Consider the following 22743-nt stretch of genomic DNA (forward strand, 5'->3'; position numbering starts at 1 on the left):
CATTGAGAGCCAAAAAGTTTTAGTCATCACTGATTTTTTTAAAGCCATTTCTTGATTTGTACTTTTTAAACACTAGATTTGTAACTCCTATCTGGAAAGAATTATCAGCTTAATCGGACAATAAACAAAAATTCACAGGAGCTTGTGACCTGTCTGTGACTTTTACTAAAAATAACGGGAGTCAGGGGGAGAGGAAAGAGAGGGGGAGAAATGACAGCTGGACCCCCATGATGGAGGCGACTGACAGCAGAAGCCCAGCTGCGAGGGGTGAGGAGACTGACAGCCCAAGCCTCACTGTTATGGGGTTGGGGGGTATAGCCCTGGCTCCTGCCTGGCCAAAGTCACGGGACTCGAGCTCACAGTCCTGCCTCCACACGCAGCCACAGGTGGGGCACACAGCCCAGATCCAGCCATAGCTGCGGAGCAGGGGTGCACAGCTCCAGCTGCAATTGGAACAGGATAAGGGGGTGCGCAGCCCCAGCCTTGGCTGCAGCCACTGACACAACTGAAGCCAAAGAAGTCATGGAGGTCTGGTAAAATCACGGAATCTGTGACTTCCATGACTAAATCATATCCTTAGCAATGATGGTGATAATCTTCATGGACTGGAGCAACTGAAATTAACAAGAGCTTCAATTACTTAACTTCCAGCAATCATTTTCCATGTCTGTTGACCTTAGAGCAGGGAAAGTAAGTTAATGTGTTTAAAATATATTTTCTTATATTATTGCTAACTTGAAACACAGTCAGCAATTCCGAGTGAGAGGTCACTTAGATGTCAGCTACCAAGTAACAGCAGCAGACTACAATGCTGGTTTCAAAAACAGCTATGTACTTCAATAATATTAATTAGGAAAGCTGCTCTAGAATATATTTAGAAGTTCTTCAAGTGGCCTTTCTATATTTCCATTTATGGGGTGCGTTGATTGCATGCATCTTAGACAGTGGAACTCTGGCCACCACAGTTCCTTTCTACCATGTCCAGGAACAGCTCCATGATTTGGCTGGGGTCTGGTTTTCAGTACCTTTTTTAGATTAGAACCGTGGTCGTTTGAGATGTTGTTGTCTGTGTGGATACCATGACCCAACCTCCATCCCTTCTTTTGTGGTGCTCAGCCATATGGGCTTTAAATTTTGAGGGAACTGAAGAAAGGTCTTTGTTGTCCTGCCCTTGATGCCTTTGTACAGGAGCATGAGAAAACACAGGGCACATGCATGGGTCCCAGTGGAAACTGCTATTAAAAAAAACCCTGTGATGCTTATGCCCACCTAGAATGCAATTTACAAAAACTACATTTTGAAGAACCACAGTTACTTAAGTAACCATTATTTCCTAACCTACTTCAACTCCTCAGAGGAGTCTTGTGTCCCCTTCCCCCTTCTCCAGACTTACATCCTTCAGAAAGGACAAGTTTATCAGCTGGGCTTGAGTTCACTCCAGCTTATGATATGGGTGATAGAATTGTAATAGATACAGAGTGGACTTGTTCTGTAGATGTGCAAAGGTTTTTACCTAATAATAGGAAAGAGTCTACATATGCTTGTTATATTAGCAAATGAAAAAGGGTTTTATTATGAGCAGATAATAATAATATTGTTCCACATGTGACACCAGTTCAGTCCATATTAGGTTACTGACTATATCTTAAATTTGTTTATCTTTTGTTATCTTGTATGTGGTTACACTGATCTGCATTTTATTTGGGTATGATAAATCACTGTTTACTCAAGAGCCAATGAGTGAATCTTCTTTTTTTAGTTGTTTATTAAGACAGTTTTCATAATGGCTATTACTTGAGCAACAAGAGTCAGTGAACTGCAAGTATTAATGATCGGGTGCTAGATTTGGCAGGCCAGTTCTTCAGACTCTTTTTAATTGGGAATCCAAATAATGTGATTACTGATAGCTAAACTATCCCAGAAGTGGGAATATGCAGAAACTACTCAAAGAAGAAATTAATATTACTCAACTGTAACCAGACTCTGCGTATGTGTAGTGCCCCGCCTTGCCCCTCTTCCTCTGAGTCCTGATTTCCCGACAGGACTTGAGGGAGATGTGGGAAGAACTGAGGTGGCGAGAGTGCCATGCCTCCTTTTAGGTCTCACCACCAGAGGAAGGGTGGGAGTGATGCATGAGTTCTCCATCAGGCACTGCTAATTAAAATTTCTCTATCTAAACTACATCTGATCAGCTCATCTTACAAGTGTGAATACGTAGAGTCCAGTTTGAAGAATTCCAGTTACAAGTGAGTAACTGTCATTTTTATTAATGAGAAATTTTATTTTTTCTCCTTCAGAATCCATTTTTTCCTGATTAAGAGTGCAAGATAGGGTAAATTAACAGAATAGTGGAGTTTATTGTAGTAAGATTCATGATTCTTTATGTGACGGTGTTCTGAGCACTTACTGATCAAAAAGTGCTTAAACTCAGGCTCAGCCTGGCTCTTCTGTTGTGCTGTTGCTCCAAGAGAAAGAAGTATAAATTAGCTGCTTGGGACAGACACGGAAGAATGTAGATATGTAGGCTTCGCTCCCACGTTTATATGACTGGTCTGAAGCTAAGGCTGGAGGAGTTTGCTCTTGCTTTTATCTTGTTTAGATTTTCATTATAAACAGTTTGAAGAAAACCCTGGCTGACTATCACTGTATTTTGTTTTTGCTGAATTTGACCACCACCTTACACCTTACGTCTGCTTTAGGGAATGGATGACAGTACTTTTGAGAAGAAATACAACACTTTAGGAGTGGATATAATTCAAACTCACCAAATGTTCTGTCAAGAAGTTCTTAAACTGCTTCCTGGGCAAATGGCTGTTATCAGCAATGGGAGGGTAAGTAAAGAAACAGTTCATTTTCTTATTCTCCATGTATGCTTTCTTTCCTCTCCTTGAACTTTTATGTAATTGTAAGGTCAATGCATTATATTACTTTATTACTCTCCACAGTGTGGTTATTTTTTCTATAGTTCTTTATTATGGATTTCATTTGCAGTCGTTAACTATGCAGGAACATAGGAAATGCCATGCTGGAATTGACCGGGGTCCATCTGGTTCAGTATCCTGTTTCTGACAGTGTCCAGATGTGTGAAAAGAAGATGTGAGAACTCCGCAATAGTAGTTATGGGATCACCTGCCTCCAAGGAAGGTTTCCTCCTAACTCCAATAATTAGAGGTTGTCTTATGCTGCAGTGTGGGGGTTTATATCCCTTCCAAAATTCTTTTATAAAAATGAGTATTTGTATAACTTGCTCAACAGTTCTGTCTGAGGTTTTTATATATTCTGGAGGTTATCGAAGGGCCATGCAGTCCTAACCACTGCCATTCTTTTTTATTTTTCTTAGTATGAGTATGTATGTAAATTGGAGTCTTTGCTGTGCCTGTGGGACTTTTGGTTTTATGTTTCGTTTCTTTCAAATTGTTATTGTAAAAAGATTTTATTAGTAGTGCTAGATGTAGTTGCCTCTGAAGCAACAGCTAGGTCTGTGGCTTCCCTGTATCCACAGAGAGAGATGGAAGGTCCTCTCATGGATCAGTAACTGGTTAAAAGACAGAAAACAACGGGTAGGAATAAGTTATCAGTTTTTAGAATGAAAAGAGGTAAGTAATGGTCCCCCAGGGGTCTGTACTGGGACCAGTGGTGTTCTACATATTCATAAATTATCTGGAAAAATGGATATACAGTGAGATGGCAAAATTTGCAGATGATACAAAATTACTCAAGATAGTTAAGTCCAAAGCAGACTGAAGAGTTACAAAGGGTCTCACAAGACTGGGTGACTGGGCAACCAATGGCGCATGAAATTCAATGTTGATAAATGCAAAGCAATGCACATTGGAAAACATAATCCCAACTAGGCATACAAAATAATTTTGGTCTAAATTATTTGTTACCACTCAAGAAAGAGATCTTGGAATCATTATGGATAGTTCTCCGAAAACATCTGTTCAATGTGCAGTGGCAGTCAAAAAAGCTAACAGAATGTTAGGAACTATTAGGAAAGGGATAGGGATGCATCTGAAGATGTGGTTTTTTACCCACAAAAGCTTATGCCCAAATAAATCTGTTAGTCTTTAAGATGCCACTGGACTCGTTGTTTTTGTGGATACAGACTAACACAGCTACCCCCGATAGGAAAGGCATGGATAATAAGATAGAAAATATCATAATGAACTACATAAATGCACGTTATGCCTACACCTAGAATATTGGATGCAATTCTGGTCAGCCCAGCTCATAAAATATATATTAGAATTGGAAAGGTACAGAGAAGGGCAACAAAAATGATTAAGGGTCTAGAGCTTCTGTAAGAGGAGGGATTAAAGACTGGGACTTTTCATCCTGGAAAAGAGATGACTAAGAGGGGAAATGATAGAGGTCTATAAAATCATGACTGGTGCTGAGAAAGTGAATAAGGAAGATTATTTGCTCCTTCACATAACACAATAACCAGGGACACTCAATGAAATTAATGAAATTAATAGTCAGCTGGTTTAAAACAAAGAAACGGATGTATTTCTTCATACACCACACAGGCAATCTCTGGAACTAATTGCCATGGAATGCTGTTAAGGCCAAAACTATAACGGGGGTCAGAAGTGAATTAAATAAGTTCATGGAGAATAGGTCCATCAATGTCTCTGAGCCAAGATGGTCAGGGATGCAACCCCATGCTTTGTGTGTCCCTAACCTCTGACTGCCAGTAGCTAGGAGTGGATGATGGGATGGATCACTCAATGATTGCCTGTTCTGTTCATTCCCTCTGAAGCACCTGGCACTGGCCACTGTTGGAAGACCAACAATAGACCATTGGTCTGACCCAGTGTGGCCATTCTTCCGTTCTCTGGAGACATTCAAGATTGCATTTGTCTGGATTCTCTTCTGATGTGCAAGTAAAAGAGAATATCTTTCCTTTGAAGGGGAAGGATTGTTAGGTAACAAAACTGATGAGACCATAGCAAGTGGTACTATTACTGCCTGCCTTAAAGAAGAGATTTTCTTTTTTGGGCTTCTGCCACCAAACACAATACACTAGTACCTCAATCCTTTCTTTTGCTCAGAGGAGATACCAGTCTCATTCTCAGCAATCCTATGTAGCTACCAAAAGACATCTCAAACATGAAACAGGAAGACAGAGCTCTTCTTCAGAGGATCAGTCTCAACTGTCAGCCTCCTGTTCTCAATTTTGACAGATTTGTTGGTAGCGCAGAACCAGTGATCCAGTCATACCACTTCTCTTGCACACTGTGACACTTAAATCCATTTTGTGTGTATATAAATAATTGGTATATTCGTGTAGATAGTATAGTTGTTAGTGTGAATTTTGGTATTAATTTAATGCATGTTGGTTTGAAAAATAAATTAAAAAAGAAGTTACCTTTTAGAAATAGAGACTTCCCCAGTACCAGGATTTAGCCAGGATGACTGAATTGAAGTCTTTAGACTTCAAAACTTGTCCCACTTGTGATGCAGCTGAAAGATGTGTGTTTTGCCTTAGAGAGAAACATATCTCCAATAGGTGCTTCATTTGCTATTCCGTTTCTAAGAGGACACAGAAGGCAAGAAAAACTAGCCTTAGATTATCTCCATGAAGCATTTGATGAGAACCTCCTCACAACCGATGGGGAAAAAAGGGCCTACCAGACCTGAATAACCTTTATAATTGAGTGCTCCTTTGATTGGTTGCTCAGATCTGAGCTCCTATGCTCACTCTTCAAAGAAATCTCCGTCTACTGAGACCAGCAGAGCATTTAAGTCATTCTTTACCCAGTCACCTGAAAGGAATAGGAAGAAATATGGTTCCCACAGCAGGCACAGGTCTAGTTCTTCCCTTTGACCTTGGTGCCTCATAAAGAGAGATGCAGACCTTCTCAGGCTACTCAGTCAAAAGGTGGTTCATGCTTCAAACTGGGTCCTTCTGACAACCTGACAGAACCCAGTCACCAAGCAATGGTACCATCTGAAGTAGAGCACCATCCTTTGCCTTGTATGATTCATTGGTGCACTTGATGCCAGGGTCTCTGGCACCCACACTTCTGGTGCTGACCATTATGGTATGGTTGCTACCTGCACCAACCGTCTCAACACCGAAGTTTTTCTTGGTACTGAACAATTTGATGGTTACTGCACAGCTTGTGTCACCACTACTGTCTATGACAGTGGTCTCCAAACTTTTTGGATCGCGTACCCCTATCAGTAAAAAATTTTTAAGCACGCATCCCCAATATATATATATTTATTTATGTATAAATTATATATACGCATGTACTACTATACTAATATATTATGTATATTATAAAACATACACAAAAAATAGAAATTAAAAAAGGATGAAATAAAGATGAAAAAATATTTTATTTATTAACCCTACAAAAAACCTTTTTGCTCTCTCAAAAAAATATTAATATTTTTAATGAGAGCAATGTGATTGAATATGCTTCATTATTTCTGAACATCTTGGTTTAACACTTTGTGATACAGCGAATCGAAGGTCAGCATTAGGGTTAGGGTGCGGGAGGGTGCTCAAGATCAAGTGTGGGGTCTGGGAGGGAGTTAGGGTGTGGGAAGGCACTCAAGGTAGGGGTGCGGGAGAAGGCTCAGTGCTGGGGCAGGCAGGAGGTGCAGAGTACTTACCTGGGGCAGCTCTTTTTGGTGCAGGAGGTGTGCAGGTGGCTCTGCACAGCGCAGCACCACCCCCATGGCTGCGATTCTGGGAGCTGCCCCCCCCAGACAGGGGCTTTAGGGACTGCAGGGCGCTGGGCTAAGGGGGCCCCAGGGCTCTGACCTACAGCTCTAAAGCCTCTTTCGGAATGCAGCCCTGCAAGCACAGGCCAGAGGACTCAGGAGGAGCAGGGGTAGCTGCACAGCCAGCGGCCAGAGAGAAGTGCCACTATCCCCTTCAAAGTGCCACTTCTCTCCAGCCGGCTTTGAAGGGGAAAGCGCCGCTTCTTTCCGGCCGCTGGCTGTGTGGCTGTCCCTGCTCCTCCTTGGACCAAAGGACTCAGGGCCGCATTCCAAAAGGGGCTTTAGAGCTGGGGCCCCCTTAGCCCAGGGCCCTGCAGCCCCTAAAGCCCCTGCGTTCTGGGTGGCCCTGCCTGCGGAGGTTGGGGGAGCAGCTTTCCCACTCGCTCGTTACCTCCCTTCTCTGGCCACCCTCTTCCCCCCCCACCCCCCTCGGCAGCGCTCCTCCTGCCGTGCCGCCGAATAGATTGTCTGGTGCACACCCTGGGGTGCGCACACCCCACTTTGGAGACCATTGGTCTATGACTATGGGAGTGCCCTTTATAGTACCATGTGCCAACACTGGTACAGTACCAATCACTTCTTCAGGGCCAACAAGGGGACAGTCTCTAGCTCCGTCTGTGATTCCTGTTAGGGTAGCCCCACTGCAGCAGGGAGGCATCCCTTACCTACTTGCCTTGGTCCCATTTATATGACCTCTACTGGTGAGGCAGGGAGTCTGGGACCTGGTGCTATAGACATAGGCCTGAGAAAGCTAAGAACACTCATCATGGTTGTGACCCCTAGTTCCTTAATCCTATATTGTACAGTCTTGGTTGTATTGGGCTCCTTGGGGCATGCACCCAGCAAGGGAACTGACCTCTACCGCCTCTTCTAAGCCTAGACCTCTGTTTGGGATAAAAGTATTAATTTAGGGACAGAATGTAGTGGCTCTGAAATAGTTTAGTAAATGACCTTTGCCGTCTGGAGAGAGAGGTGTATGCTTTATATGAGTTTTATTATGCATTAATAAAGAGAGCAAATTTAAAATCAATTAAATTTCTAACTAAAACTAACTAAGAATTAAACAGCACAATTATGAAGTCAAAATTACACTTGGAATTGAGTTAATAAATTAGCAGTTTCACAGTAACATGAAATGAACCCAGCAACTGACCCAATCATTGGATGAACACGCTCAAGAGTAACTCATGAAGTTGAAATAGCATATGATCAATTCTTATACATACTATGCCTGGAAATCTAAAGCAGCAGGGTTGATATTTACTAGGTGACTTTTACTTTCTCAACTAATTTATCTCTCCTGTCCTACAGAGTGATTAACAACCCACAAATTCCCTTGTTAGGATAGAGTAGTTCTACTTGGGCATTCTTTTATAGCCCAGAGTAATGCAATCTGTTTTATAATAGGTTTTACTTAAAATTTGGATACACAACATACATTATCATTCAACATTAAAAAGTGTTAGAGAAAAAAAACCAATGTGGGCACCTGGCATCCCTGCCAAACCACGAAATAGGAAAAAGAAAAAAAAGCTTCTTAAGAGAAGGTGGTTAATTCTTAAGCTTGTTGGTCTTCAGAGCGTCAGAATCGGGACAGCAGTTCAGGAAACCAAGTGATGTTGCCTCTAGTTTGTACCTTATGCTGGCCAGGGGGCTTCCTGAGGGCACTTGGCTGATAAGGCTGGCATGGCTTATAATAGCCTGGGTCTCCTTAGGGGAAGGAGAGCTATCAGCTCTTCTTGGTATTGTAGTGGCCCAGGAGTATCATACCTTGTTCTTTATTTAAGGCTGTGATTCTAGCTTGCTATATCCCATGACACCTGACGAGAGATCTTCATGTAGATCAGGTGATCTCGTACTCCAATAACATGGCTAATCTGAATGTAAGTGTGTCATAAGTAGATAGGTAAGGTAAGGGTTAAATTTCTTTTACCTGTAAAGGGTGAACAAAGGGAACCAAACACCTGACCAGAGGACCAATCAGAAAACTGGATTTTTTAAAAGTCAGGGGCGGGAATTGTGTACTCTAGGTCTTTTGTTTCTCCCAGTTATGGAGGAAACAACTTTCCTGCTAACTCCTATTTCTTTCTAATTTCTCCTACAAAGTGTAAGTACAAAGGCAACAAGGCAAATAGGCTGTTATATGCTTTGTGTTGTATTTACATGTGTGTTGATGTGCTGGACTGGTTTAATTTGGCTATCTTTTAAATCAGACTGTTTATTCATATTTTCTTATAAGCAAGAGCCTGTATTGATCTCTTAATGCAGTAATATTGTTTTGTATTTTCTTTCTTTTTATATAAAGTTCTTTTTTAAAACCTGGCTGAGGTTTTTGGGGTTTCTCCGGTGAGGCTACAGGAAGGGGGGGTGGAAAATCTCTTTATATTAGCTTTACTAGATTTGAATGCATCGCCTCAGGGGGAGGGTGATTTCCCTCTTTGTTTTGCCTTCAAGGAGTTAAGTACTGCATCGCCCAGGCTCACCCAGGGAAAAGGGAGGGGGAAGCGGGGGAGCAGATAACGAGGAGACAAGGGGGAGGAGCTTGTTTTCCCATTTGAGATAGGGAGACCCAGGGGTTCTGGGTCTTGGGGGTCCCCCAGGGAAAGGTTGGGGTGACTCGGGGTAACTAGGAACCCTAAATAGTCCTAGTTGGTGGCAGCGAGATAAAATCCAAGCTGGGTATAAGCTTGGGGGAGATTCACAGTAAACACTCAGATGTTGAACTCTAAGTCCAGATTTGAGACAGACGTTTATTACAAAGTGAGTTTGTCCTTTTTTTAGCCTGGGAAGTCCTATCTCTCACTGGCAGTTCTGTAACAATATATATCAAACTGCAAAAACAGATGTATTCCAAAAATAGAAAAAAACGCTGTGGGATTAATAGGAGATGACTCCACAGATGGAAATCTCGCCCTCCTCCTCTGAGGGGGTACAGCTGGTCAAATTCCTCTAGACCTCTACACGTTCTAGAAGTCATCCAAATGACCTTATAAGAATGTTACCATTTCTTAATTCATTCATACTTCCACTCATATGAATTTCATTCTCTCAGCATTTCTTAAACTGTTCTGGGCTTTCTACTGTGCAAAGAATTGTCTAACTAACTGTTTGTAGCCTGATTGGGTGAGTGAAGGATCATCTCTAAGCAAAACAACTGACTGAAATATTATAAAGCTTATTTAAGCAAAAGAAAAATTAAGTTTGCTGAACAAGAAAATTGATGATTTGGGCCTTGCTCAAATAGGCCTATTTCCCTCACTTCCCTTTCCCCTACCAAATCCCATAGGATTTTTCAGGAGGGAAAGGTAACATTCTTTCATGTTGTTCATCAAGAACAAGAAACTAAGGAGGATCACTAATCCCAGCAGCTATTGCCTCATCCTTCCCAGATGAGGCAGTAGGGCCCACTACTTCCACTAAATCTTACGATTTCAAGACATTTCAAGAGCTTCTGCACAGAATGGCAGATATGCTTGAAATCTCTGTGGAGATAGTCTAGGAAAGATCTCACAAGCTTCATTATATCTTCCACGTTAATTTCCCAGAAGATTGATCATGCCAATAAATGAGATATATTTGAGCCAGCAAGACATCTTTGGCAGACCCCAGGATGTATGGCACTTACCTCAAAAAAGAAAGTTTTTTCTATTGGTTTTGAACATTTGTACACACATCCAGTTCTGGGATCCGTGATAATAGGTGCCGTACATGAGCAGTCCAGACAGTAAGGGCTGCCAAAAATGACTTCAAAGGACAAGTATCCAAAAAAATCTAGACTTTTTTCTGCAGAATGAACTATTCTTGATGAAAACCAACAAGGAGTCCGATGGCACCTTAAAGACTAACAGATTTATTTGGGCATAAGCTTTCATGGGTAAAAAACCCACTTCTAAAGATGTATCTTGTTGTTTTTGTGAATACAGACTAACATGGCTGCCTCCTATTCTTGATCAAGTTTACACATGTTTATTGCTAATTACTGGGCCCTCCTAGCAAAATATGATTACTTTAATTGGGACAGGGAACCTCACTCAAGACAACAGGGAAGAATTAATGTTAGTTATAACTGAGAGTCAGCTGGTAGCTCATACTACTTGGCAAGTGGTGTTTAGAGACATCAGATACACCAGTGTGAACAATATCTGCATCCACTCCTAGGCACAGGGCTTCATGGTGACAGTCTTCGGGGATGCCAAGGGAGATCCAGACAGTACTTGAGTACCTCTCATTTGAAGGCTGTGTCCTGTTCAGCATTAAAACTGATAGCAAATGTGGTTTCCTTGCCTGTTACAGCTGTCTGTTTGCTCTCTGATTATGCCCCACACTGCTCCGCATCTCCTCTCCCAAAAGGATAGGAAGATTTTTCATCCTAATTTCACAATGCTTCATCTTAAAGCATGGTTGGTTGATGGCTCATGGGATTAGAGAGAGCCTGCTCAGAAGATGTGAAAAGAGTGTTACTACACAGCAAGAAAGAATCTATTCGCTGTACATATTCTCAAAAATGGACACAATTTGCCAGCTAGTGTGAGCACAGTCAGATTCCATTAATGACCATATCACTCCCATATATCCTAGAATTACATCAATGACCACATCACTCTGAGATATACTGGAATACACCATAATGCTCAAAATCTCAAGTCTATTGATGAGCTTTATCAGGGTCTACCTGGCAGCCATCATGGCTTTCCACCCCCCAACAGAAGGCTATTCTGTCTTTGCACAGCCAGTAACAGCAAGATTCTTTAGAGGTCTGGGACACCTCTATCTGCCAGTCCAACATGATATTCCAGTATGGTACCTCAATCTTGCTTTAAATGCCTCACAGGATCACCTTTTGAACCTTTGGCTACCGTCTCACTACTTTGTTTATCAATGAAAACGTCATTCCTGATAGCCATCACATTGGCATGATGCACTGGAGAAATAAGGGTTTTGATGACATACCAACCGATCAAGGATGAGGACACGCTGCTCACACTGCAGTCGCACCGCAAATTCTGACCTTTGGTTTGTTCTGAGTTCAGTCTCTTATCAACTCATTCACTAGCCTGTCTTCCACTCCAATGTGCGTCTAAATCACCAGGACTCAGCTGCATGCCCTGAATGTCAGGAGAGCTCTGATAGACAGAGCAAAACCTTCAGAAAGACCGACAAGTTACACTACTCTATAGCCAAAATGCTTCTGAAATAAATGTAGTCAAACTTTACTAATTCTGGGTCACTGAGAACAAAAATGATGCTTAAAATTGTTGATTGGCTCTAGTTTAGCTGTTGGGCTCCAGACTACAGCAGTGGAATCTCCTGGCAGGTGATGTTAGGGTTTCCATGTTCCGTGACCGTCAAAAGGATCTTGTCCCATTCTTCTTCATGGAAGGTGATCTTGTAGCCTGCAACAACATCGATGGTGTGATGGCAGCCCTCAACATCGTTCACGATCCAGATGAGTGGAGACTGTTCATTGATTCATCAAAGACGAGTCTTAAAGCTGTTTTGCTGCATAATGGCAATGTTTTGCCATCAATTCCAGTTGGTCATGCAGTCCATATGAAGGAAACCTATGACAACATGAAACAACTTTTGAGGTGCATAAACTATGACCAACATCAGTGGCAGATTTGTGGCGATTTGAAGGTTGTTGCTCTCTTGCTTGGTCTGCAGACTGGATACACAAAGTACTGCTGTTTTCTCTGTGAATGGGATAGTCGTGCAAGAGATTCCCACTACATCAAGAAAGATTGGCCACTCTGACAGTCATTGGAGCCTGGGAGGAAAAGTGTTCAGCATCCACCACTTGTTGAATCAAGGAAGATTTTGTTACCACTCTTACACATCAAGCTGGGTCTGATGAAGAACTTTGTCAAGGCCATTGACAAAACACAAGCAGCTTTCAAGTACCTCTGTGGAAAATTTCCAAGGTTAAGTGAAGCTAAGATAAAGGAAGGTGTCTTTGTTGGTCCTCAGATTCGTGAACTTCTTCGAGATGATGCATTTGACCATGCACTGCGTGGCAAGGAAAAGACGGCATGGAAAGCCTTCCAGTTAGTGGCAATAAATTTTCTCGGAAACAACAAGGCAGACAACTACAGGTTGTTGGTGGAAAACGTCCTCAAGGCATACAAAAGCCTTGGTTGCAACATGTCACTAAAGATACATTTTTTGCACTCTCATCTAGATTTTTTTCCACCGAACTGCAGAGCAGTGAGCGACGAGCACGGCGAGCGATTTCACCAGGACATTGCAACAATGGAGAAACGCTATCAGGGCAAATGGAGCCCATCAATGCTTGCAGACTATTGCTGGACAGTGACAAGAGATGCTCCATTTAATGAATACAAGAGACAAGCCAAGAAGCGCCGAGTAGACACTGAATAGGACTAAACTATGTACATAATAGTTTTTTGCCTTTTGTTTCATAATAAATTTTATTTATATAACCCTTTTGCTGATTTTTAAAGTGTTACATAAACAGGACAGGTGAAATATTATCATGTAAAGCAACCATAAACACATGAAAAGACCTAGGTTTACAATTTATGATTAAAACTCTACTATCTACACAATATACATAGACATAAAATGTAAAAACTTAAATATCTTAGAAACAGTAGCCAATCAGTTGTTTTGTCATATTTGAATTCAGCACATCAAAATACCACATTTTATCTCTGAAGCAGACGACTTCTCAAAAAATGTAGACCAGTGTTATTAGTCTTGCTAGCAGACAGATCAAAAGGGTTAGCAATTTCTAACCAGAGACTTTTCAAGTAGATATCAAGCTGCATAACTCTTGTTACCAGTCTTTCAACGTTCAGCCGCCTTCACTTGCATGCACTCAATCTACAAATAGATGACAAATCTTGCTTTCCTTGTTGATGTAAAACAAGAGATGAATATCCTAAACCTGAAGCTGCAAGGTCCAGGCCAGCTGCTAAGACACACCCCTATTTCACCCCTTGTTAATGTCAAAGGCATTTGATTCTGTTTTCTTGCACTACAGTTGCCCTTGATGCAATGAAAAAATGATCAGTTTTTCTTAGAAAGATGACACAAAATGTTAGGTTCTATGTGCATCTCTCAATGATTTCAATACCAAACTTTCTCAGTTAATAAGAAAAAACACCTTTTATTTTTCTATCTGCCAGCCCTGCAAACTCAACATGGAATCTGAAAATCATGGCAGGATCTCTGGCTCATGTATTACATACAACTTCCATTGACAAAATTTGGCCTAAAGAATTTGCAAGCCAAAGTCAGTCTTCATTTATACCAGTGCAACATCACCAAGATATGATGGGGGCATTGAAAACTTCTACTTTAGATTTACCAGTATAATTTTACTATAACTTTTCACAGTGGAATTGTTCTTCAGAGTTAATGAATGATGATTATTTGAAATTAATTCAGCTGTTTAACACTTCTGAATTTAACACATTTAGAAACTGGTTCTTAACTGGAAAAATATTATGTCATTTTCTTGGGATTTTTGCTAGAAAACCAAAAGATTTTTAAAAGAAATTTTAAATTTTTGGGATAATAACATGACTATTTCTGAGCTCTTTACTTTTTTTTCTAAGATAGTAAGGAGAAGTTTGCATACTATGCAAATAGTTTAGAACAGTAATTAACAAGTTATTTCATAAGTATGTATATTTTGCCTTATTGGCATAACTTGTGTAAAAAAAAGTTGCACAGGTATAACTGAGAGCAAACTTTGGTCCTGAAATTGGAACCTAGCAAACAATTATGTTGATCCAAGTCAAAATAGCATGCATCTTGCAAGCAGCTTGACTTACTGCTTTAGTGCCCCCTGTCATCATAGCATGGTGTTGCAAGGGTATTAGTCTATAGCATCTCCTGTGATGGCCTATGTCTGGCTAAGTCTTTTATGGCCTAGCCCTCCAGCCCAGGTCACCTCTTTCTATTTCTATCCCCTTCTGAGGTAACAACAGTCCAACTAAAGAATCCCAAACAACGTCCAAACACAAGATCCTTCTACCCCTTGGGTTATGCTGAAGTTCCTTGCTCTTCACCTCTGCTCCTGGGGAGTACAGAGTTCCTTCTTTGCTCCTTTGGAGGAGCAGTGCCTCCCTGGGTGTTTCTCCCTAGAGGCCCTTCTTCCTAGCAGGTTTCCCCACTGCATTCCCTTTCCAGGGACTCCAGCAGCTTCCGCTAAAGACTAACCTGCTTCTTACAGGCCCTATCTCAGGGCCTCCCACAGGAGCTTACCCTGCCCGCTGTGGTACTCGCGAGCATGCCTTCACCAGTCCTTTTCCAGAAAGAGGAAACTCTTCCCTCAAGGGTCTCCTCCTTCACTTAGCTCTTTTCCCTCTGTATGATGTCCTTCTTAACCCATCCACAACTGTGATCGTTAATTGTAATTGAGTCCAGATCACAATTTGCAAGTGGTTAACTTCTAGGTAACAGTCAAGCTTACCTCATCACTCCTTGAAGGTCCAGACACCTATCACAAACCGACTCTGTTACTGGATTAGCGCTATGGTTCTAGAAGGAATAAAAAACAATGAAAACTTTCTTTAGTCACTAATGTCAAAACATGACCCTAAGTGCACACAGCAATAAGATATATTGAATAAGACCATGCAGTTTTTCAGAATCACTTTCCTGACCAAAAGAGCACTTTACATTTCTCTCTTTTTCAATCATTATTATTGATGTTTTATTTAAGAATAATAATAAGACCTTCTAAGACCTAGAATGAAATTTTGTCCCCATAGAAGTCAGTGGTAAAACTCCGATTTTAACTCCTTTTGCCTTTTCAACAGTTTCCTAAAACGAAATTGAAGTTTGCCATAATGATTTTACAGTTCAATCCAAAACCCATTGAAATCAACTGTGAGGGTATGTCTACACTACGGGATTATTCCGATTTTACATAAACAGATTGTATAAAGTCGAGTGCACGCGGCCACACTAAGCACATTAATTCGGCAGTGTGTGTCCATGGTCCGAGGCTAGCGTCGATTTCTGGAGGGTTGCACTGTGGGCAGCTATTCCGTAGCTATCCCATAGTTCCCGCAGTCTCCCCCGCCCCTTAGAATTCTGGGTTGAGAGCCCAGTGGCTGATGGGGCAAAAATGATTGTTGTGGATGGTTCTGGGTAAATTTCGTCAGTCATTCCTTCCTCCGGGAAAGCAACGGCAGACAATCATTTCATGCCCTTTTTCCCTGGATTGCCCTGGCAGATGCCATAGCATGGCAACCATGGAACCCGTTCAGCATTTTTTTTTAACAGCACCGTATGTGTACTGGATGCTGCGGACAGAGCGATACTTCAGCGCTACACAGCAGCATCATTTGTTTTGCATGACAGCAGAGACGGTATCAGTCGTCTGTACCGCTCTGCTGCTGGTGTAAATTGCAAGAGATGACGGTTTAGCTGTCCTTCGTACTGTCTGCTGCATCATGGGTGCCCCTGGCTGAGATAGGCCGCGGACGCAAAGGCAAAACTGGGATGACTCCTGAGTCAATCCTCCTTTATGGTTTCTAAAATAGAGTCATCCTGCCTAGATATGGGGCAAGTGTACTAGAACCAGTGTATCAGAAGGCATAGCTGCTCCGTGTCAGATCCCGCAGAAATGATGAGCTACATGCATTCACGGGGGTACCCCTCACAACCCCACCCGTGCTTCCCTCCCCGAACTTCCTGGGCTACCATGGCAGTGTCGCCCCCATTTTGTGTCATGAAGTTATAAAGAAGCAGGAATAGAAAACAGTGACTGTTAGTGAGATAAAATGAAGGAGGCAGCCCTCCGGGCATGACAGTCCAGGCAGACATTAAGTGGTGTGGGGAGAGGAGCCCAGCATGCCGCTGCTATGACAGTCCAGGCAGTACAGAATCTTTCTTACATAGGAAAGGGAGGAGCTGATAGAGCTCAGCCCCCAGTTGCTATGATGAAGACGGTTACCAGCCGTTCTGTACCATTCTACTGGGAATGACTGGGAGTCATTCCTATTTCACCTAGGCGCCCCCGGCCAGCCTCACTGACGTAGCCAGGGAGACTCACGGGTTGATAACAAGGACGGCTCACCAGTCCTACTGCACCTCTGCACCGGGCAGGAAGAGGAGTGTACTGCTCTTCACTGCTGCAGCATCGCGTCTACCAGCAGGCATCATAGACATAGGTGACACTGAAAGAAGCAGAAACATTTTCTTTCCCTTTTCTTTCACGTGAGGAGGGGATAAATGACGAGCTATTCCCTGAACCACGCCGGACAATGTGTTTGAACCCAGGCATTGGGAGCTCAGCCAAGAATGCAACTTTTTGTGAGACTGCTTGGCTATGAAGCTGGAGTCCTCAGTACCCCCTCCCTTCCTCCATGAGCGTCCATTTGAGTCTCTGGCTTCCCGTTACGTTCACGCAGCACTGTGTAGCCTGTAGATTTTTTTTCAAATGCTTTGGCATTTCGTCTTCTGTAACGGAGCTGATAGAACAGATTTGTCTCCCCAATACAGCGATCAGATCCAGTATCTCCTGTACGGTCGATGCTGGCGTTCTTTTTGGATTTGGGACTGCATCGCCACCTGTGCTGATCAGAGTTCCCGTGCGGCAACAGGAAGAAAATCAAAATTTCGCAGGCTTTTTTCCTGTTTACCTGGCCACTGCATCCGAGTTCAGATGCTGTCCAGAGCAGTCACAGTGCTCACTGTGGGATACCGCCCGGAGGCCATACCGTGATTGCAGCCACACTAACCCTAATCCGATATGTTTATATCGATTTAGCGCTACTCCTCTCGTCGGGGAGGAGTACAGAAACCGATTAAAAGACCTTTATATCGATATAAGGGCCTCGTAGTGTGGACGGGTACAGCGTTAAATCATTAAATGCTGCTAAAACGGTTTAAAGTGTAGTGTAGACCAGGCCTGAGACTCCCACTGACCTCAGTTGCTTTGTTAGGCCCTTCATTGCTACTTAATCTTCTGAAAACATCACCTGTCCATTTACTTCTGCTTCCACTGAGACTGGATAACTTAAACTTATTTTCTTTATAGAAAATAGTGTGGTTTGTTGTGTGTGTGTGTAATGTATTCATATTCTTATATGTTTTGGCATGTGTATGACAATTTATAATTTCCAAAATTTTAAAACAACTTTCTGCACACAACACACTAAATAGTTCTGATGTAGGAAACAATGAAAGTAGTATGGGATTAACAACTAAGCATAAGGCAGGATCGTGTGGTTTGTGTTCAAAATTTTGCACTTTTTTCTTTGAGCTTTTGTTTAAAAGGAATTTATGTTGCAGAATAATGCATTTCTGTAAATAGGCATGTGATGGGGCAAGGCCAGATGGCTACAGTAAAAACAGGTATGTTAGCCCCAGGCTAAACAATTCCAAAGTACTTGTAACCAAATGGCAGTTGCTCCAGGTTAATCAAGGCACCTAGAGCCAATTAAGATCTTTCTAGAAGCAGTCAGTAGGATAGCTACTTTATTAGAACACTGCAGCCAATCAAGGCAGGCTATCAGGGCACCTGGGTTTAAAAAGGAGCTCACTCAGTCAGGCAGGGAGAGCCAGAGGAGAAAGGTGTGTGAGGAGCTGGGAGCAAGGGAAGGCCAGAGCTAGTAAGCGTATACTTGCTGGAGGATTGAGGAGGACAAGCGTTATCAGACACCACAGGGGAAGGTCCTGTTGGGTAGAAGAAGGTGTTTGGAGGAGGCCATGGGGAAGAAACCCAGGGAGTTGTAGCTGTCATGCAGCTGTTACAGGAGGCACTATAGACAGCTGTGATCCACAGGGCCCTGGGCTGGAACCCGGAGTAGAGGGCAGGCCCGGGTTCCCCCCAAACCTCCCAACTCCTGATCAGACACAGGAGGAGCTGACCCAGACTGTGGTTTCCACAAGAGGGGAAGATGACTGAGGTGAACAAATCCGCCAATAAGCGCAGGACCCACCAAGGTAGAGGAGGAACTTTGTCACAGCATGTATAATGCTATGATAGCCTTATACACCTATTTGTGGACGTTCCTTTTGTAACTGTTTTTTTTACAATAGATGCATCCCTTGTTTGCCTGATGAATTTTTTCTGCTTGCTATTAGGGATATCACCTGAAAGGAATGTATATTTAAAATATATTGTAGTTCAATTTAATTAATAGAAAATTGTAAATACTGGAATTTTCACAGCATGAATACTATATAAATAGTAAAATCCTGTGGTATGCAGGAGAGAAATTTTTAATACTGAAAATTTTACTTTATTAAAAATGGAGTGTATTTTTTGCTTACAGAGGAAATATTTTTGAAAACCTAAGCTTCTAGTAAAATAGTGTCATTTGTTTTTCCTTTTAAGGTCCTGGGTCCTTTGGATGAAAATGAGTTCTATATTGAAGATTTTCATTTGTTGGAAACGATAACATTCAGTACATCAGCAGAGAAGATTAAAGGCATTGTCAAAGAGATGGGGATCAGCTCTAAAGAGTAAAACATTTTTGGGTTTTGGGAATCTATTGTCTGAGTGCATGTGAGACTCATTTGAGTTTATCACGTATGACTAATTATTTCACTTCCTTCTAGAGGATATCTAGGTCTTCTTTCAGTGTTTGTCCATAGGTATTCCACTTTTAGAGTGCATGTGTCCGAGTTTGGATTCTTTTGGACAGCATCTTCTGTTGGACTTCCCTTATTCTCCAAGTGTCCTCATTCATGCCTCTCATCCAAAGGCATAAAGCGTGGAGTGTATCCCTTAGTTCCTTCTTATTGCCTGTGGCTTCAGGTAGGCACTTTGGCAGTGTCTCAGGCTATGACTATACTACCATTTACTGTGGTGTTACTTATGTCACTCAGGGGTGTGAAAAAGCAACCCCCTGAGCAATAAAAGTTACACCAACCTAAGCAGTGGTATAGACAGCCAGTGTAGACAGTGCTGTGTCAGCTCTCCTGCTGACATAGCTGCTGCTGCACATGGGGCTGGAGTAGTTAAGCTAACAGGAGACCTCTTTCCTGTCTGCTTAGAGCAGTTACATTAGTTTACAGCAGTGCAGCTGCATCGCTGTAGCTGTGCCACTGTAAACTTTCTAGCGTAGCCATAGTCCAAGTTTCCCACTCACTGTTCCTGTGTAAATAGTTGTAAATAACTTTAGATAGTTACTTGATTAGTTAGTCTTTAGTTCTAGGTTTTTCATAATGTTTCCTTTTAAAAAAATAAAGAAAAGCAAAACAAGCTTTTTTTTTCCCCCTGTGAGACTTTCCTGGTTCCAGGCTGAGCTCTTATGGTGGAACAAAAGTCTGCAGGGCTTGAAACTGTCCTTCTTGCCAGGCAGTAATGCCTGTAATGAGGGGCATGCCAGATGTTTATTATGCCTTAATGAGGAACACATTCCTGAGAGATGTGCTATTTGCAAGTAATTCTTAAACAGAACACAAAACACAAGATACACTGGCATCAAGCTGTTTTTGCTCTAGGGGTCCATGCATCCCTCTTTATATCCTGGAGTGAGTGGGGCTGAAATCCCTGAGCAATCGTCTTTAACTGGTGCTCCTGTCAGCTCCTGAGCTTGAAGCTCTGTGAGTAATGTTTCAAAAAAATCCTCCTCTTGAACCAGTACAACTTCTGAAGTCAAGGGAAGGAAGGAGAATAGCTCCTCTCAGGGACATAGATCTAGGTCACCCTCTCTGGGTGCTAGCTCCAAAAGCAGAAATGCTCTTGCTCTGCCATGTCAAAAGGTAGCTCAAGGCCCAAGAAGTGTCCCTCTGGGCACCCACTCCAGTACCAGTGACTCTGCTCTGTTCCTGGCTCACCAATAAATGACACCAATAAATGAAAATCTGCTAGAGCCAGCTAAATTACTCTGACAGTCACCTGCGTCTCTGGTATCACTGTATAAGCGTGCAAACAGGAGGTATAAATTTTACACTCATCCTGTGCCTGGCAGTGATGGTAGCCCAAGAACAGAAAAAACAGGCACAACCAAGTCCATGCCATGGGCTTCATCGATAACCATGAGGAGATCTTCTTGGTTACAATTATCTGGAATACTTAAGTAGGTGCAGCTGACAGGTACATCTGCCTGTGAGGGATGTAAATTGTTAAGGGCCAAAACAAATAGACCCTGCACTCTTTGAAAGGTTCTAGGGCAGCAGTGAAATCTTTGGAAGTGTTTGCACCAGAGTTTAGACCTCAACCCTATCAGAAACAGGTATACTTCTCACATCACAGAGCCTGAAGTAGCCAAAAAGATAGAGATTGCTGTCATGAGAGACCCCTTTCATGAGAGCATGCCCCATCAAGAAGTGGAGTTCACTTCTAAGTCTCAGAGCAGTGGAAACAATACTTTGATTATGGGGAGAGGAATGAATTTTGTTCCCATTACTTTCTGATACTTTTGAAGGGGGCCTGGCACCCAATTCAGGACATGAGACATCTGAACACCTTCATCTGGAAGTTCAAGTTCAGGATTGTAACACTAGCTGCAGTAATTCCATCTGTATTGACAGGATTAGTAGACAGCTCTCAGCATTCAGGATGCATGCTCTGATACAGCTATCCATCTTGCCCACAGGAAATACCTGAGGTTGCGGGTAGGCAATTCCCAGTACCAGTATAGGGTTCTACCATTTGATCCATTTGGTGTTTACCAAATGCCTGGCGGTAGTGGATATATACCAGAGAAAACAAGGAATCCAAGTTTTCCTTTACATAGGCTACTAGCTCATTCGGGGGAGATCTCCTTAGCATTTGAACTACTCCATTCACCAGGTACTGTGCCTTTCACCTCCTTAGGACTAAGAGTCAACAAGGAAAAGTTTGTGTTACATTTCTATCCAAATAATACAACTTATAGGGACAGTACTGGACTTTACCACAGCACAGGCTTATCTGACTCAAGAAAGATTTGACACCATAGTATGTCTGATCCAGGGTTCAGCAACCTATGGCACGCGTGCCAAAGGCGGCACGCAAGATGATTTTGAGTCCGGGTCCCGGCCACCAGTCCTGGGGGCTGTGCTGCCATCCTGGGGTCCTAGACGCCAGCCCCGCCTAGCCCATTGTCAGTCCCCGCCACTGGTCCCAGGGGCTCTGCTGCCATCCTGGGGTCCCAGGTGCCGGCCTAGGGCTCTGCAGCTTCTTTCCAGCTGTGGTCCACTGACACAGAGGCAAGACAGGGCGCATCTCAGCATCCCTACCTTAAACATTGTTCCAGAGTCACCGTACTGGGATATTTTTAAGTCCTGATTTGCTGCTTACGTCACTGTCACATCACGTGGAACAGCGCACTGCTTTTGACGTTGTGCGTGCTCTCTGCTGTGATTTTTTTTTCCACTGTAAGTTGAGAGGTACATTTGACAAAATGTCAGTTCCTAAGAAAGCAAAGTTAGAGTCCGTTCATTTCAGCCTTCTTGGACAGACACATTTGGATTTATTCAAAAGAAGGAGCATGCTGTTTGTGCTTTCTGTTGTGAAAGTGGTGTTTGTTGCACATCAAGTGTTCGACGACATTTTCAAATGAAGCATGGGAAAACATTTCTTGACAAAGCAGACAAGACTGGATCGATCAAAAAAGCAGTAGAAGGATATGAGAAGCAAAGCAATGTTTTTAAATGCTTAAGTGTAAGTAAAAATCAAGCCACAGAAGGAAATTATAAAATTGCACAGTGCATTGCAAAAAACAGAAAGCCATTTACAGATGGGGAGTATATAAAAGACGTTTTTCTCAGCAGTTCAGAGGTTTTGTTCAATGATTTACTAAATAAAGATGCGTATCCAGAATAAAAGAACTGCCTGTCTCTGCCAGAACAGTTGAGAGACGCGTAAACGAAATGGCAGAAAACATTAATGAAAAGCAGATGACTGCATTAAAAAACACAGCAGTGTTTAGTGTTGCAATTGATGAGAGTGTGGATATAAATGACGTTCCCCATTTGGCAGTTGTTGCAAGATATTGTGCTTCTGATGAAATTCCAAGAGGAATGTTGTTGCCTAAAACCCCCCACATGGCACAACAAAGGGGGAAGATATAGTGGAAACTTTTGTAA

General features: G+C 42.5%; 1 protein-coding gene across 2 annotated transcripts in view; it reads left to right on the plus strand.

Annotated features, from left to right (window-relative positions):
- Positions 1–22743, plus strand: part of UGGT2 (UDP-glucose glycoprotein glucosyltransferase 2) — a 273527-nt gene that overhangs the window by 130540 nt on the left and 120244 nt on the right. The window contains exons 22-24 of one of the 2 annotated variants that reach the window (XM_032785015.2): positions 652–690; positions 2700–2831; positions 19061–19188. In XM_032785015.2, the coding sequence (XP_032640906.1) occupies positions 652–690; positions 2700–2831; positions 19061–19188 (299 nt within the window). The remainder of the gene's footprint in view (positions 1–651; positions 691–2699; positions 2832–19060; positions 19189–22743) is intronic. The other variant, XM_032785017.2, reaches the window with a different exon arrangement.

This window comes from Chelonoidis abingdonii, chromosome 1, assembly GCF_003597395.2.
Source record: "Chelonoidis abingdonii isolate Lonesome George chromosome 1, CheloAbing_2.0, whole genome shotgun sequence".
NCBI lineage: Eukaryota > Metazoa > Chordata > Testudines > Testudinidae > Chelonoidis > Chelonoidis abingdonii.